The sequence below is a fragment of the Wasmannia auropunctata genome, unplaced genomic scaffold (assembly GCF_000956235.1).
Source record: "Wasmannia auropunctata unplaced genomic scaffold, wasmannia.A_1.0 LD335888.1, whole genome shotgun sequence".
NCBI lineage: Eukaryota > Metazoa > Arthropoda > Insecta > Hymenoptera > Formicidae > Wasmannia > Wasmannia auropunctata.
The window spans coordinates 836,196-854,757 of NW_012027002.1; the positions used below are offsets into that span (position 1 = coordinate 836,196).

The 18,562-nt window shown below is 43.1% G+C and overlaps 1 protein-coding gene across 4 annotated transcripts in view; it reads right to left on the reverse strand.

Annotated features, from left to right (window-relative positions):
• The window catches only part of LOC105455630 (nuclear hormone receptor E75), a 54,767-nt gene that overhangs the window by 4,482 nt on the left and 31,723 nt on the right, over positions 1 to 18,562 (reverse strand). For 2 of the 4 annotated variants that reach the window (XM_011699096.1, XM_011699097.1), the window contains exons 2-4: positions 10,839 to 10,927; positions 3,460 to 3,604; positions 137 to 378 (exon numbers count right to left, since the gene is read on the reverse strand). In XM_011699096.1, the coding sequence (XP_011697398.1) occupies positions 137 to 378; positions 3,460 to 3,604; positions 10,839 to 10,927 (476 nt within the window). Of the gene's footprint in view, positions 1 to 136; positions 379 to 877; positions 1,310 to 3,459; positions 3,605 to 10,838; positions 10,928 to 11,218; positions 11,891 to 18,562 lie in introns of those variants that run through there. The other 2 variants (XM_011699095.1, XM_011699098.1) reach the window with 2 other exon arrangements.

Genomic DNA, 18,562 nt, shown 5'->3' on the forward strand with positions numbered 1-18,562 from the left:
AACGCTTGAAAGATCAAGACGGCCCAAGGCCCGCGTAGTTATTGACGTCAGCGTAGATGCCGACCATTCAAATCTCAAAGCGAGATGGCTTGCGTAACCCGCGTCAATGTCAAGAGGAAAGGTCGAGCTTGTTTACCAAGGTTGGTGGACACGCGGTGTAGTTGGGGGTCTCGCGGGCTCTGGCGAGGATCGGGGCCACTTTGTCCCTGGTGAAGTCGCATGTGTCGATATGGGCTCGCACCACGGTTGTAAGCAGACGTTGTTCGTCCTCCAGCTCGGCTGCTACCGCCTTTTCCTGAGAACGGCTGTGGGAGCTCTGCTGCATAGCAGCCAGAATCCTGGCCTTCTCACGCTTAGGCACGCGGCCGAATCGTACCGCTGTAATCAGAAAATAAGCAAAATCGAGGGGTTAGACGTATGTTGATTTGAAGCTCGTGTGTCGCACGCAAAAGGAAGGACGACGATAAATAGTTAATACGATCAATGGGTGAATCATGCGACGGACCCGACCGCTATCGCGAGATGACCTTCGCGCGAAATGAATGTCGGCATTCGCGTGATGCTCGCGTCGGATGTACGAGAGAGTTCGAAAGAAACGCCACTCTCGACCACGGTAAAACGGACGGCTATTCAAAAGCGTGAGTACCGTCACACCAGATATGGTTTCGCGCCAAAGGTGAAAAAAAGTCAGAGGGGAAAGCGCACGACTTTCTCGCGGGAGAGATGAAAGTGCCCGCGCGCTCACGCGCGCACAAGCCGCTGCTACTCCGTCGCTGCGCGTTGCGAATCTTCAATTAGAAAGTACGCTAAACGTTCGATCGCTATCGAAACCGTTCGAGTGTCAGAATCATTATATCGTTGTCGAAGTGACACCTACGTGCATTGTGATAGTTGACTACTCCGTTGAGGATCCCTTTTAGAATCGGTAACTCGTCTCCCATGACGGTTCAGGGAAACGCAACACCGTTAAATTTTGTATTAATTTTCGATTCTGTCGCACTTTCACGCACGTGGTTTGACTTCTCTCTATCAGCACCAGATCACTGCCGACTGACACTGTGGTTGTCACTCGGTACGCGAGGGGCTCTTTGACTTTAACGTAGCGCGTTCTTGACTGATAAGCTACGATCCTCTTGGCTGACTCGCGAGTCGCGGGTCACTCCAAGCGATCGCACGGCGCGAGATAGCGCGTGCCTACGACGGAGAGGTTTGCCGCTCAGAGTTTGAAAAACGAGCGCGACCGCAGTATGCGTGCAAACACGAGACAGCATCACCGCCGACTGAGTGATGTTCCGCGGTTGCGTTCAACAGCCCCTCCACTTATTCAACCATCAACGACCCCCACCATCACGCGCGAATGTGGCCTTTGCTGAGCCTTTGGCCTTGAACTTGGTTTCAGCGACAGCCGCACGAGGCGTACCGCCGACCTATATACACTATATAGCGAGCAAATATACGACGCGTCAAGCCGTAGCACCCGGCGCGGGGAGCGAGAGAGATAGTTGAATTTCTCTATGCGCAGATGCGAACTTCCTTTGTCGGGGGTAACTTACCCTCGACGGCCTTGTGCAACCCCTTGCTAGCTACCTGCTCTGTCACCAGCTGTCGATAGCCAGCTTTATCTATTTGCGGACTATCGATCTTTAATGTCGAGGACGAGACGGTCTTATAAGCTAAAATGAACTACTCATTTGATTTTCATCTTTCGAATCGTAAGAAAGTTTTGTATATATTGATTTTATTTATAGAATTAATCTAATCACGAGAGCTGTTAACGGGATATTAACTTAAGATCGCATCTGATATAATAATCCTGCAGTGTACTATATTTAAAAAAAAAATAAAGTATTCTATGTGAAGGATACAGTGACCTGATCACGCGCAGTATTTAAAAGCGCAGTTTCAACATGTTTGTTCTCCTAATTTGAAGTTATCAGTGTCGCACTAGTTTGCTTTAATTTCATATCAGAGTCAAATCTTGTCTTTAGGAATGTCTTTTGCAACATTATTTGTAATTATTTGTCAATAATTGAAGGTACAACGCAACAAAAATGAAAGAAACGCGTCCGGTCATGATAACGATGACGATGACGATGACGAGTTATCCGTAGCGAGGCGTGAAGCGTTATGACCAGTTAGTCACGTACAGCTCTGGCCAGACGGTAGCCTGCGACGCAGCGACGGGAGCATGCGCCTACCAGCCAGGTGAATTCAGACGATGTGAAAGAGGGGGAGGTTGATGGAGGAGAGGAGAGTATTGTGAGGAAGGGGAATGTAGTTAGGAAGCAAAGTTCGCGAGGTCTCCGCATGGAGTGTAGCGCCACGCGACGGCGCGCCATCGCCGTCGGTGGGGGATGCTTGCGTTCCACGACCGAAGAAGCCGAGCAAGCGACAACGATCGTTCCCCGAGGTGGGGAAACGAGAAGGACGGCGACGGAGAGGCGCGGTGCTGGGAAAGGAGGATGGAAGAAGGTGGGAGGGTCACCGGGGGGGACGTAGCGGCGAGTAGCGGTACTCTTTCTACGGACACGAAGTCACCCGCCAGACGAGCAACGGCCGTCTATTGACCCCGCGAATCGCGCTGATATCGGTACAGGCGTACTTTTTCACACCGATTCTTAAAGACGAAAGATAATTTTCATGTCATGCGCATTGTCGTTTGTGATGAATAAATCGATTATATTCTCGAATACACGCTCGAATCATCATAGTTATTACTATTGAAAAATCGCACCAACGCGAATTAATTCACAAAAATTGATAAAAAGTTTCATAGCTATCTAGAGATGAGCGCATTCTAATTTTGTCGGAAGGACGAGATACGTATATATATATATATATATATATATGGCGCCCGCGCGACATGTCGACGACCTAGGTCAATGATCCGGGCGGGAGATGCTAGATGCAGCATCCCGCGCAGCTGCGTTACCGATTATTCGGCAAAAAGCGGTCGGGATTTTATCAGTTCGTCGGAAAGAAAGCAAGATCTGATTACGCCAATTGAAAGATAATCGCCGTTGCTTTCTCAAACGGCGAATTGGCCACTTTCGCCCGTTGCGACACTCCATCGTGTCGCGAGGAACGATGTTACGCAAACGGTCAATGACCCGACAAACTAAATTTTAGAAACTCTTTTTACGAAGAACATGACGCGAAAGAAGACGGGAAAAATACGCGGCGCTTTATCTAATTAATGTGACAACTAATTTTGGTTAAAAGAACTCGCTAAGCTTGCGAATATGTTTACAGAAGATATAGCGTTTTTTGAATCTAAACGATATATTTCGTTACACTTTAGAATGCTTGTTGTATTTTAACTACTGTTTAGGATAAAGGTCCTAGATTAAATTATTTAAGCTAATTCGTAACATTTCTTTCAACAATAATCGATTTATCATCAAGTTTTATTTAAAGCGCTAAAGTTAATCTCATGCATAAAATATTGAAAAAACTCACCATCACGACTCATGCCGACGGCGATGCACTTTTTGAGACGGCAATACTGACAGCGATTCCTGTTGATTCGAAGGATGCTGCACTGTTGATTCTTGGTGCACGGACGATACTGAATCTTTTGCTGGATGCTCCGACGAAAGAAGCCCTGCGAATCACCAACAAAACCCTCGTCAATCTGACCGTCACTGTCCGATGAAGACCCCGATGAGCAATCGGTCCCCGAACGCGGGGCGGCCAGATCACATTCGCACAAGCACCCCATTAATTCACTCCGGCTGAGATAAAAAATTGCACGGTGTCTAAACGAACCGAACGGATATGACAAACCACCAACGCCGTTTGGTTCGCGCGGATTAATTAAATGATTATCACTTGCCGTCAATTCGAAACTAAATGACGCTACCTAGGTGAGAGTATTCTCGGCGAAAACAGCAAACCTATCTTTGGCGGCTCGCATCGGTCACTGTCCTCACGATAATTCGCGTACACCAAACCCGCGTGGAGTCTCTTTCCGTGGGTACTCGGCTCCACGGTGCCACGGTGGACGCGCGGTACCTAAGTACAACGCGAGTTTCGTAGGGGAAAGAAGCGACCGTTTGTATCGAAGCTTGGCTGTGGACTGGCTCTTTCTAGCACAGAGAACATAGAGCCTCGGCACATTGCCTCTGGCGTACCGAGGTGGGGGACACTGTGACCTAATTCCCGGACGTTCACCCGCAGTTCACCGCGTGAAAGTGAGAGTCCCCCTTGCGCGGACTGGCGCTCCTCGGCCGTCTCCCTCTTTGGGTTCTCTCTTTCTCCAGTTCCCAGTTTCTCTCTCCCTCGCACCGGAGTGAACCCTAGATGATGTCCTCTTCGTCGTATCTACTACGAACGCTACCATAGAGGCTCGCGGGCGCTCTACTAACGGGTTTCTTCCCTCCCTCCTCCCCACCTACCGACCGGAGGAGCCACCCTCTCCGAACGACCTGCCCTACCTCCACCTCCTCTCGCGAGGTTCCTACCCTCGCGTTCGTACTCCTCTAATATCCACCTACTCGCAAATAAGCGTGAATGTACAAATCCCTTGTTTATTTATCTGCCATTTTTATCTTTATCGGGTTTATCTCGTTAATCACTACGAGGACACTGATGAAGAAGCTGAGAGTTCGGAATGAATAAAAATTGGGAAAGGGGTAGGTTAGTGCGAAGGTACTTCCCGTTGTGTATCGGTCAGTGACCTCGCGAGACGATTACGTAATGTGCAACGCGTGGGGGACCCTTCGTGAAGCTTTTATATGTTTCTGTGTTCGTCATGCTGTCGTCGTCGCCGTCGTCGCGTCGACGGCCACGGGTGTGCGTCGAAGCACGTACGCATACGAAAAGTTGGCGATGCTTCGTCGTCGAGTAACTCCGCCGTGACGTCAGACGCGCGACCTCGCCTACCTCAACTTCGTGCGGAGCCCATCGAGAGAACGATGTACCGTTGCACCTCCGCGCCCGGGCTGTCAATCGGCCCGAGCGTTTGATGCAAGTCAATGAACTGTCAGCGTTGCCAATGTTAAGCCTCATTGCCTTCGATCATTTCAACCGGTCGAGTTCGGTAGTGAATTACATCTTCGATCCTTCGAGAGGAGGTATCTCATTTCAAATGAGATGATAATCCACCAATTAATAATTAAATTTTACAATTAAGATTCACTTTGAAATTTAGTTTATTGTAATGTATTTCGAATATCATATTAAAAATATTGGAATATAATGAATATGAAAATATTTCAATAATTACATTTTTCTTTTAATAATCATTCTTTCGTGGACCTAAAAGTCTAATTCAAGACAATTTTTTGCAAAAAATCATTGGAATTACAGCGAAATGCTGTCGGGCCATCAGCCGAGTTATCATCGTGGATGCCCGGACGAAGCCAGCAACCCCTGTTGAACCTCTCGGTCGGCGGGAATCCGTTGAGCGTAGGGTGAAGGAGGAGGTGTGTGGGGGAATGCGGTGCATCGATCTCTCGAACCGTGCATGGCCCGTGACGGGTCAGGGGGCGACCACCTTCGCGCGCTACCTCAAGTTGCGAATGTTCTTTTGCGCACGCGTCTTATTCTTAAAATCCTCATGAGCGAGGCTAGAGAATTTATAGTCAATATTTTATTTCTATTGAAAATGATTTTAGATCTCATTAAATTCGGCGTTTCTGCGAAATCTAACGCGATATAAATAGGATGGCTAATTTTAAATACAAGTAGAAATAATAGAAATGTTATCTTTTGCCTAACAGTTGCAACAGTGTGCGCTGAATTTAACAATAGTTTCAGAAAAAATGCGTCGAAAGAAGAATCAAACGAAACTTTCGCCGGGTCGAGAAAGTTCTGTTATTCTCCGTTCTCAATTCTGCAATAAGAAAAAAATCTCATTTCCGCAAAACCTTATTAAAGAAATTAATTACTACTACAGTATCTCCTCACAGACTGTCGTGTTTAAAAGAATTGTATGACAAATTCTTTAATTTCTTGAAATTGAAATTGGGGCACGCGACATAGCAATGCGCGGTAATGTGTGACCGATAAAAATTCGACATCGTGGATTTTCTCGGCTCCAATCTGTGATGTGGAATCGCGCGAAGATTATCTTCGCGATTTAGTGGAACCGTCGTTGTTTGGCCGGCGGTCGTTGAAGTTCCAATTTTATTTTCCGTGGAAGTGCAGCTACGACACTAGTAGCTGGCAGAGGAGACGTTGGTCGGTCGGTGACGGTGATACAGGGTTGTATACGCGTTACACGCTTGCATATACATGCACATATATAGATGAAGAGAGTGTGGGATATACACACGATGTGGTCGCGGGGCCAACGACCGGAGCGCGCGACTGCTGCAACGAACAGGGGGAGGGGGAGGGGGTGAAGAGAAGCGAGAAGAGGGACGGCGAGATCTGTCTGAGGGACGGTAGGGGAAGGTGAGCGTATCTGCTACCACGCGAGGAGAGTGGGGGCGTGAGGTACCATAGTAAAAGTAGGAGGTTTGATGCCAAAGAGGGAGAGAGGAGGACGCGAAACGGAGTAACGGTGACGTACGTAACGCGCGCGCGTGCGCGTGCGCGCCGCTCCAACAGTCGCGACACTCTCCGCTCTGCTCGGGGGCATTAACCGCGCGCTAGCTCGTTCTAGCACTCTCCTACGACCCCAAGAATTTGCTGTTCCGTTCTGTTGCCCGGGCATCGATATCGGTAAAGTCGATCGCAGAGGTCAGAGATGGCTGCTCCCGTGCGCGCAGTTTTGTACCCTGCTGATACTACCAGGCGATATAACGGCGAGTTTTAGTTATAACGTCAGGTACAGATCTTGATTGATCTTGCGCAAATGAGAGGCTTATCAAATCATATCGCGGTCATATATTGATATTTATGGAACGATCTAATAAAACACCCTGTGAAACAATTTATAAATAGTTAAGAATTATTTGTAGAAATCTCTTTCTGGAAATGTCTGTTTGATCTATCTATTATCAACAAATGATTGTTTAATTCACGCAACGGGATTCACCCTTATGAATTCCGAATCCTTCCACAAGTCATTGGCTCGTTAATGCATCAGACGGAGTGACGCACATATTTGAACGGCAGCAGTTATCCATTATACTGCTCACTGATGATATCATATTTCGCGGGACGAATTTATCGGGTGTAAAAATTACGGCGGTCCGATTTCGCCCTGCGGGGAAGCGTTATCTCGAAGAGCTCCCGCTTCGGTGGACAAATACCACGTCGAGCGAACACCTACCACGATAATAAGCGGCTGACCCGATTCTAAAGTAGATGCACTGGGGTCGGTAACCTCAAGCGAGCACCGAAATACTCGCGCAATCAAATGAAAATGAGATCGCGACTCGTTACGACGTCAAAAATGACGGTTACCCGAGAGAGGAGGGGAGAGTGGGGGAAGGCTTCCCTGCGGGAAGGGGGTGTGCGGTGAGGGCAGCGGGATGAGGGAGGAGAAGGAGGAGGAGGAAGAGGGAGAGTGACGTAACTGGCTCGGAGGGTCGACGACCGGAGGGTTAATGCACCGGTCGCCTGATTTCAACCCTCCGGAAAAAGCACCGACGTGCACCTCCACCGATTGTTTTGTATCGCGGAGATTTAAAGAGGAGCTCCACTATTAAGAAAAAAAAGTTTTATTCTTCCCTGAAATAATAATTTCTTAATGCCTTCGAGAAAATTGACCACGTAACAGTTTCAACTCTTCAACGACAGTTCAGTTCAGTTTTTTTCATTTGCTAAAGTTTTATATCTCAAACTTTGCTATTTTTACTATTTTTTCTTATTTCGAAATGAAACATTTTCTATTTAAAAGCTCGAATTTAACATAAGACGAAAGATGTTTAACGATCAAATTATACACTTTATAAATCAATCAAAACATGTAATGAAAAACTATCGTGAAAATTATATTTATTTCGAATCTAATTCGCTGTGATATGTACCGTTATGATCGCAGGAGTACAGCGATAATAGCGCCATTCGACTATTCTCGAACCGTGCAATCGATTTAACTCCAAATTGATCTAAAATATTTAAAGTACTGCATCTATTTTATTCTTCAGCATGATCCTTTAATAAATTGAGAAGCTTTATTCCTCAGTAAAATAGAAGATACTCGGTACTGTTATCATAGCTTTTGAGTTGATTTATTCTTATATTGGAAAAAGATTTAGATATTCCTGATTTTTGAATCTTGACAGTTTTTAAAACTTCTTCTTTATTTTTCATATAATTTTTGTTCTATTTTTGAAATATTTCGAATCTATTAAATAATACAAAGTATACAAAAATATCATACTGACTTTTTTGACAGTCATATGACATTTTTACATGTTACATCAGCAAGTTTTTTTCTCTGGCGGAATTAATATTTCAGTACTGCAGTTATGACGCGGAGAGAAAAGTAGCGTTCTGATGAGACAGTAGAGCAAAATAGTGCAACTGTGTAGTGGTGTGACCGAGCGACCTAGTCTTAAAGATATCCAACACTCTTCCGCGTTCTCTTCCCTTTCCACAGGCCCCTCTTCCAGTACCTTAAGACGCTCTACCGCTAGCGGCTAGGTCACTCGGTGGAGACTCGTTCGGCTTAGTGCCTCTTACGGCGCTGTGGCTATAAGTTACTGACCTAGTCAACCAGTCGGGGGCCATGACTCTCTGCCCGAGCGATTAGTCTCCTCAGTGAATTTCAACCATTCGGAACAGAGAGCGTAGAGGCGCAGGAGGGTGATACAGACGGGGGAGAGACGGAAAAACCCTTAGTCAGGTGTTTTCATACAGAATGCGGTCGATATAGTTCTCTTTTTTTTTGTGCCTGCAATAGAAGCAACGAAAGCAGAAGTACCTGCCGCCGCTGTGCTATATGAATCGAAAGATCCTTTCATTACTTTCGCTTCCCCGCGGTTGCAATCATCATCTTGGTTTTTTCGGTAGGCCAAACTTTCTCTTTCATTTCCTCTCTTTTGGGTTCCGCCCTGGTTTCCCCGCAGCGGGATGTCTCTATTGGCGGTTCCATTACTTCTATACGATTATTCCAATGAGAAAGGTTACCAGAACAAATTATTCGCGTATTGTGAAATATTTTCACAAAGAGATTCAAACAGGTTACAACTATTATTCTATTCAATCTAATTTTCAAATTCATGTTTCATGCGTTTTTGCATTCATATAGTCACTTTTGCAAAACGAAAATAGATGTATAAACTAGATGAATTTATAAATATTGAAAGAGAGGGAGGAACTCTTTTAATAATTTGAACTCTCTTTAATAATTTATATTGTAAATGTGCGCTGTAATATATGTATCAACAGGCTTGTAAAAAACATAATTATTGCATAAACCGTGTGATGATTGCATTCGAAAATAAAAAATATCTTATACAAATAAATATATCTCAAAAGAATCAAGATAAGTGTGAAACACGAGAATAGTGGCAAGTACGATGGTACGAAGTTGCCGCGCGAGTGGTCTAAGTCGATCTGCGAGCGTTGCACGGTACCTGGTAGCGCGAGACCACCTCCACCGCGTGATGCGCGGTTATGGAGGTGGTAAAACCGGCGGTGGGTAGTGGCGCCGTTCCTTCACTTCCTAAAACGCGTCGATAGCCGGTGCTGACCCTACTATTCGCTTCCGGCCGAGTCGACGCGTACAAATGAAACGAAAAAAAAAGAAGATGCCGAGCGGGTTATAATATAATTTAGACAGCTCTAAAAGTTTCTCATGACGAAGGAAAATTTCATATTTCTCGCAACACGTACAGGAAGACAAATAAAAATGCGAAGTAACTCCTTGGATTTGCCATTTTTCAAAATTCTTTGATCTTTGTAAGTCTTGCTTGACAAATTTAGATGGAACATTAGCTTGACATGAGAAACCAATGAGACGAAAAAGGACTTAAAAAGGGCGAAAAAGAATCCGACATGCTTACCTGCGTCGAACCTTTTCGTGAATTTTGTTGAAACGGAAATACTATACGGTGGTAAAAAAATCTGCATTTTCGACCTAACTATATATTCCTTTCTGTCAAAGATAATTGTAAATTTTGTAACAAAAGTGGCATAAAAAAACAGGACCGACATTGACAAAAGTCTATAAGAAAATGATTGATGCTTTTAAACTATGATGCATCGATCATTTATAGCCGTTAAAAAGTATGCGTACGATTATCACGATGGCCCTGATAATACGTAAATTGAAAGAGGCCTTCGCGAGATTCTCTGCTGATGTGGAGAAACTACCGGGTCGTGAAATAACTTCAAGGATCACCTCAAATCTCTTATGATTTCCGCGTGACCAAGGTTATCTCGCGCTTGGTCGACAGCTCCTACGTAGCCTTGGTCTCACCTATCACGCATTTACATTCACATATTTACATTCACTCTCTGGTCGCACCGCGCATCCGCAATTTCGATATATATATTCTTAAATAAAAGAGAATATAACATACCTATAGTTCAGAATCTATGAATTCTTTAAGCAATTTGAAAGTTAATCTTGTGTTAATCTTAAAGAGAATCTTTGATCATATTCTCTTTTCTTATGATTTTTTAATTTCTCAATACCGTGCATTTCATTTTGTAAGTTGAATTTTTTAAATTATTTCCAATTTTTATTTTTCCGATTATAAATCAATCGATGTTTACAGTAAAGTAAAATCGATTCTCTTGACAAACTGGGACGAATTTACATATCGAAATCGCTTGGCGCGAAAACACGTGGCATTTCCGATCGCTCATGCGAGATTAGATTCCGATTCGTCTCCGATTTAAAATCTCAGACAAAGGAAACGTAAAACCTCGGAGAGACGATAGCCAAAGGAATCAGATTGCTCTTAATTGACAACTGAGGTGCCAGTACTCACCTTGCATCCCTCGCAGGAGTGAACTCCATAATGAAAACCGGATGCCTTGTCACCGCAAACCCGGCATAACACGGTGGTCCCGTCGAATTCTGTAACAAACGAGAGAAGCGCGTTTCGTTAATGCAGGTCGTAACGAATATCCTCTCCCGCGGCTTCTCCTCTCGCGCGCTGCGCGAGAGAAAGGTGGGAGGGAAAGAAGAACACTTTCTCCTCTCTCGCGCGTGTAGCGGGTTACAGCATCGCGCCGCATTACAACTTTCTGCTTTCACCCACTGTCGCGGTATCGCGATCCCACCCGTTTTATGCTCGCACGCCAGCTCGCAAACTGTATTATTTGTCGTGATCTCGCTGATTGTAAAAAGAAAAAGAAATACGCGTACCTATGTTGAGCTCAGGCTCGGGTTTCGCGGACGAAACAGTTGAATCCATCGTCGGCATACTGGGACTATGACGAATATCTGTTAACTGCATCACGTGATACGGACTAGACATGCCCTGACTGGGTATGCACGACACATTGGACGCGCGGGAATCGTGCGAGGATACGCTGGGAATTAGTAATTCGGGTGATGTGGCCAGCGTGTCCTGCGCGCTACTGTCCGGAGTAAGAATCATGTTTGTACGGAAGAGTCTCCGCTGTTAACACTCTCCTCCTTAGACGGAGGTAATATCCATTTGCTCACAACACTGCACTGAGAAAACGATTAAAAAGTTCACATTCATATCTAGTCCTAGAGGTTTTACAATATTGTTCCACTTGTTCTCATCTCGCTCTCACTGTCACTACGCTCACTGACCAATCACCAATAAATATTGATTCGCACGCGCACGTCCATGTGCAACTCCTGTTCGAGAACTCTGCGAGAATATTATTCGAAGTGCGCGAACAATCGGCCCAATCTTGCGACTATATGCAAAGGTTACGGCCAGACGTTTCAGCGAAGCATGCGACGGACGACGCGACGGATTGAAAGCGGAGCTGAACACGAGCGGATAGTAGCCTGAAGAGAGAGTGAAAGTAAGTCTTCGCTCGAGGGAGGTTCGCGTTGGTCTGACTCTTGTTCGGCGCTGCCGAGTGTTGGTTACCTGGGGGCCGTGCAGCCCTTACTCTGAGTAAGTCGGAGGTGGAGGGGAGGGATTGATGTGCCTGCTCGGCTGCCAGGCTATCAGGCTGCCTCGACCATCTACAATGTCTACGCCCTGGCTACCTAGTATGTAGTAGAGGACACTCAACACATTGCTCCGTAAGCTCTCTTACAGGGCCCCCCGAGAGAGTTCATCGTATTTTCAACGTTGGAGGTCACTGACAAGTCGCTGCGGGCCCGTCGCAGTGTGCCGTGCTGTCGTGGCCGCGACGGGCCTGACCAATCGGCCGTCAGCTCGGCGGGCCCCGCGATCGCACGATTGGTCCGAGTCTTCCCTACCATGCCTACCACGACCGGCCGGCGGAGTCTCCTTCCTCCCGTTGGAGGAAGTTCATCGGCCGAAACCTTGACTGAATTACCCCGCAGCAGCGGCCAAGGCCATGCGCCCTCTCGCTCGAGCTAACCGCGAACGTAGTGACTGTCGCATTGCTTCTCTTTCTCTCTCCCCCCTCTCTCATTCTTTCTCTTTCTCTTCCTCTTGCTGTCTTCTTGTCTTTCTTCTTATATCTCTTTCTACTTCTCTCTCTCTCTCTCTCTCTCTCTCTCTCGTTCGCTCTTTCCTCTCTATATCACGTTCTTTCCCCTATGCTCTTTCCTTCTTTTCTCTCTTTCTTCTCCATCATCATACTGTATAAGACTATCCTCTCTCTTCTTTTTTGTGGCATGTGCCGCTTTGTTTCTTCGTAATATGTCTTATTCTCGCGGAAAATGTTGATTCCCGCGTGAAGGTTTACGCCATGACCTTTGTCATTGTCTCATCAATCCGACAGATAATTCGTAACGATTTTCAAGAACGTTAATTGCGAAACGTAATTTAATTTAAAAAATTATCATCAAGATTTTTCGTATTCATCGTATTGGAACGAAACACTGACAGTCACGTGTATGTTTGCGCGAAAAATGTGATGACGGCTCGACGTATCCGCTGAATCGGCTGATACAAGAGATCAAGTTAGTGTCGGTATTCTAACATTATAAATTACATTCAGTGTCCTGATCGCATTCTCGTGACTGTTTATCGGTTTTCTTAAGTCGCATTGAATTACTGCTGATAAAACCGAACCCGATATTAAACTAGTTATCAAATCTCTCGAAGTATGCAATAAGAATGAAAGAATTTCGTGTAAATATTGAAATAAACACCAAATGTATCTTTCTTATTGATTTAAATGAATGATTCTTTCATGTCGAATGTCAAATATTTTGATCAATAAACTTTAAAACAAATTATTTTATTTTTACTTACTTTTATATTATTTATTAAATTGCTATTTATCCCAGTAAAATTGATTATGAATCACCTTTTTCACTGTCATTTTGACTGTCTAATAATATACAAAAAAAGATATGGAAACAGAAGAGGAGTGAAGTTAGTACCCGAAATGACACTGTTATGCTCATCACAAAAGATAAATTATTGCGTCAATGATGAAACACGTTAGCTGTTACATTTCAGAATTCTTATCTGTTTGTTCACATACACTGGTGAAAGTTAGTATTTATACTTTTAGAGAGCAATAAAGTTCATAACATAAAAATGAACATTGATATTTATGAAGACATTTTACGATATATTTCAATAAGATTAACAGTCCCAAAGGGTTACTCTGGCGTCCCAGGAAAAAAATAAATTATTGCTCCATCGATTTCCTTGTGCGATCAGTTCGAGGTAGTTACTCAAACAATTCATTTTTTTAACGAAAATATCATGTTTACAGGAATTGATATTGTAATATTTGTCATAGAAAATCTTTTGATGTATATCTAGCACAAAATCTAGGCCGTTATTAGATCGAAGTTAAAAATGTTGAATTATGCGAACGTTTCGTAGCCCTGCCTATTTCACTTTTATCAATTGAAAATAAATCGTAATTAATATTATATAATTACCATTAACGTGTGTGCATGTGTACAGTATAATTCATAATAATTAATTATAATAATTGTAGAACAACGAACACAATATTATATTGACATTTATAAATTTATATAAAATAAAATTAAAAATATGCAATCTCTCTCTAAATAATATTGGATATCTACAACAATCTCATGATTTTGTTACATTTCTCATAAATTGCTGATATATGTATCCGAAAGAGAGAGTTCTTTAATTAATCGGCAATTATTAACTATAATTTGATCTCTCCGTGAAATAGATTTACGTGCGAGGTTCGCCAAAACATTTCTTCACGCTCTCTTAGTCGGCTACGAACTCGGACAGACCTCGAATGTAATGGCCGCGACGACGGAGGTCAGACGATGGCGTTTCCTTGAAATCGGGTAGCGACCTGCAGCTACGCACATTTATATGCAATGAATACACCATGATCCTAGCATCTATTTTTAATGGATCGTAATGTAAAGCTATCGCACGTGTCGTTTTTGTCTTTTAAGCACCGTAACAAATTATTAATTTCTTGGATGTAAAGTAAATTTGGAAATGCATAGGATATTTTTACTAACAAATTTTACAGAACGTCAAAATAGTAGTGTTCCGAAAATAATTTTGCGGACTATATACGGATGAATACTTGCGTGTGATGGTCAACGACCTTTACGGAAAAAAAAATGATTAGCTCGTATGATAAATTTTACGACGTTGGAAGAAATAATTGCGTCGCATCCTTAAATCCGTAGGCGTTGTTTCGTTTTGCTTAATTATCGCGCGAATTACATGACTTTCCGCCTTGGCTGATGAGTACGTTTTAGCAATTATGTAAATGAGATCATCGGGTGTTTGCATTGTATCGAGGCGGTCCGTAATTCTTTCTTCTCGCTATAATAGAATAGTAACGTGCAACGATGCATGTAGACAAGAGAGAGGTGCAGATAAAAATGTAACAAGCAGGAGCATAATTAGAGGTTGCTTCCTCGCGGCAACCAAGACTGCATTGTCTACCGTCCGTGTCCTTGGCACTGAGCGACCGGTCGCCGACTTCATCCGTCGCTTTACTGCTTTCAAGATTCTCTCTGCTTCCTATCAGTTTCGTTATTGCATGATCACGACGTCAAAAGTTCTAGACACTGTTTATATCTCTGGAGCTTGATTAAAAATTATCTATTTCCAAACCAAATGCATCTTAATAAATAAAAAAGTGTGTGTGTGTGTGTGTGTGTACACACACACACACACACACACACACATGTATATACTCAGCAGTATAATATATATACATAATAATCGGTTCCCATACTATTGCACTAAATCTATATATTCGCGTTTATATATAAAAATCTATTAAGATATATAAATTTAAAAATTACTAATTACTGAGACATTCTTTAAATAATTTTTAATGTAAATAATGCTTAAAATATTGTCCATTTCACTTTCACAGAATTTTCCTCGCATGCAATACAAACAAGAACTATATCTCCTTTCACTATTACTAAATTTCATCGTTACGGACACTTGCTACGTTTACTTTTACGGATTATGTAGCAATAATTTCTAGTATGCTCTAGACTAGATATCTAGTTTATAAACACATCGTGTTTGGATTCGGAAATCAGTCAAATAAGTGTTATACAGATTCTTCGTTCACAGAAACGAGATATGCTAAACGTGCAAGTGCTTTAATGATGAAATTTAATAATAGAGTGAAATATGCAAGTTCTTGCAGGAAAAATTCTGTGAGAACATTTGATTCAAAATAAACATTCTAAGCATTACTTACATTAAAAATGATTTAAAGAATATCTTAGTAATTACTCATTTTTAAACTTATATATTTTAATAGTTTTTTATTCAGCATTGCTCTTTAGAATTGTAGGGTCAAACGTTACATATTCCATTAAAAAAATTAAAACTGACTGAACGTTCTCGATAAAAAAAAGCAAAATAACAAAAAACTAATTATACTATAAATCCCCCCTCTCTCCGATACATCTTTTTTGTTTAAAACATTTTTTCAAATTACAAATAGTTTACAAGTAATGGAAGGTGATCGAGTTAGGTGCTTCACCCTGTATTTATATATATATTTTTTAAAATTAAAATACGTCTTTTTACATACTTTTACGTCTTTGAAATATAGATAATTTTCTAATCAAGCTGTGAAGATGCAGAAATGTCTAGCGCGTGTGCGTGGATATAATCATGCAAAAATATATATATGTATATATATATATATAAAAGGAGGAAACAGTTTTCGATCTGGCCGCTGCGCTGACGATCGCGAATGCTCGCAGGTTAACGGCGAGCGTGGTTGCGGATATATAGGCTTGGTGCATCAGCATGGGCGCCGATCGTCGCGTATATGTCGTACCGCTGAGTAATATGGCGATACTTCCGCAGTGGGCGCTATGGGGCAGGCTATGGGCATAACGGTGCGCACGGCGCGTCACGCATATGCGTGCGTGATGTCACTGAACCTGGAGCAGCAGCAGCAGCAGCAGCAGCAGCAACAGCGGGTGCACGTATGTATGTGCAATCCGCAAGAATACCACGCGACTGTTCTATTTCGTCGCTTATGCTTCACTGAACTGGATTCTGCGTTGCACGTGCTTCATTAATTTTTGCAACGCGTTCTTAAGATTGTGTAACGGGTAAGATGATTGCAAAACATGCGGGATAGCAATTGGATTACTATTAACACACGCCTGCCGCTCTAAGTTACCACCAATTGGAAGAGATCTTGATGCTTCTCGTTTGCGAAAACTTACAGATTGAGCGCAATTTATCTCTATCCACGCCGCATTCGGAAATGCCACATAAAATCTATTTAATGAAATGCGTGCTTCCTCGACAGGAACGGTCGAGGGGTTTCAGTTGTCCCAAAAAGAAAAGGAACGGAAGAATCGATGGGCGTGGAAAAGCAGCTGCGTTGCATCACGTGTGCACTCGCTGCACGTACATTAACATGCACGTTGTATTTCGCCGGCGTAATCTTTTTAATGCGGCGCGTGTCTTCGATCATATCACACCCGGGAAGCACAGTGACTCAGGATATGTGTCAACGATGTATCGATGCGTCGAACGGATGCGTAGGCATCAACCTTCTCGTTCACAAAATGTAAACGTAACACCATCGCATTTCCAAATCATTATATTTTTTTCAGCGTACCAATTTTAACTTTAATTAAGATTAAGAAAATGTATTTTCCTATCTTATTATATACATATTTAAAATAATAAGGATAAATTTTCAGACAATTTAAATCTAAATAAATCTAAATAATAAAATTTTTATTAATAAACAATAAAAAATGCAATTGTTAAATTTGCTTCTATCTTATAAATATATTCTGTCATGTCAAAAGATCACGTCAAAGAAATCGGCGCGCAATTTATGAAAATGGCGCAAACGCTCGTTCACAGCGAAAGAAAAATGGAAAAAGTAATTTCTCTGCTGGCGCCTCGCGCTGGGTCGACCGATGGACGACTTGTGCCGCGACCTGCAAAGAAACGCAAGGAGGCCGCTTGACCACCTTGTTGCGCTCGCGAGCACATGTACACAATCGGCTCGTGTCTATAAATGGTGACGCGTGCAATTGCAGCTGCGAAAGAAGCATCGCGTCGTCCAGGTGGATCCTGAAGGAAGAAACGAGAGGATAGCCACGCAACGATGCGACGCAAGCAATGTAGATGTCTGCGCCGAGAGTACAGTTGCAACGAACGGCGAACGAAGCGAAGATGAGCGAGCCAAGACGCGTCCGCGATTCGCGCACAGTTCGTGCTAAAGGAAAAAAAATGCAGTACCGTGCGCCATTCTGATTGTGCCGTCCTAGGAAGACTTCGATTTTCAAAGCCTCAACATCTCGAACCGTTAGATCTTTGATGAACCAAGATGAACAAGTTATAGTAAAGTACTGTCAGCCGCAAATCCCGTCGATTCAGTGTAAAAGAAGAAACAGAACATCATGATTGAGCATCCTACGTTCATCATTCGATCATGGTGCTTACCAGAAGAGAGGTTTCGATTTTCAAAATCTCATTTCCTTAAGTCATTACATATTGTCGACGGGGAAAAATGAGCCGTAATAGATTGCCATCTATAAATCGGATCGCGTGGGTTAAGCGAACGCAAGAAGTGGAATGCTGTGTTATCCTAGCTGTATTCTAGGAACCTAGAGCGCTCCCCAACCTGCGAAGTCTCTAGCTCCTTGAACCGTTAGATCCTGTGCCCCTTGAATATGGCGATCTTTACATACTGAATGATCAGTGCAATTCAATTCTCTTCTTAACATCTTTGGAAATCTAGAAACGTCAATTCAAGAATGTCGGAATATATATCGAGCGGTCAAACCACTATTTAGGCTTTAAATCATCCTATTGAAGCTATCATCGAAAGTAGCATTTGTGATTGCGAAGCCAAAGATAGGCAGACGCGGAAGGAAAGACATTTTCCGCGAGGAAACGACATGGAACGCGAAGGTAAAAGACATTGGCACCGGTAGAGAAGGAGAAAGAGAGTGAGTGAGTGAGAGTGAGAGAAAGAGAGAGAGAGAAAGATCCGCGGCTTCCTCTTTATTTCTTGCGATTTCTTATATCAAATTCTTATCATAATAAGCATTTCATGTTTTATTTTCAATGATATTTTATTATAATAAAATCTCATACGTAAGTATACTTAC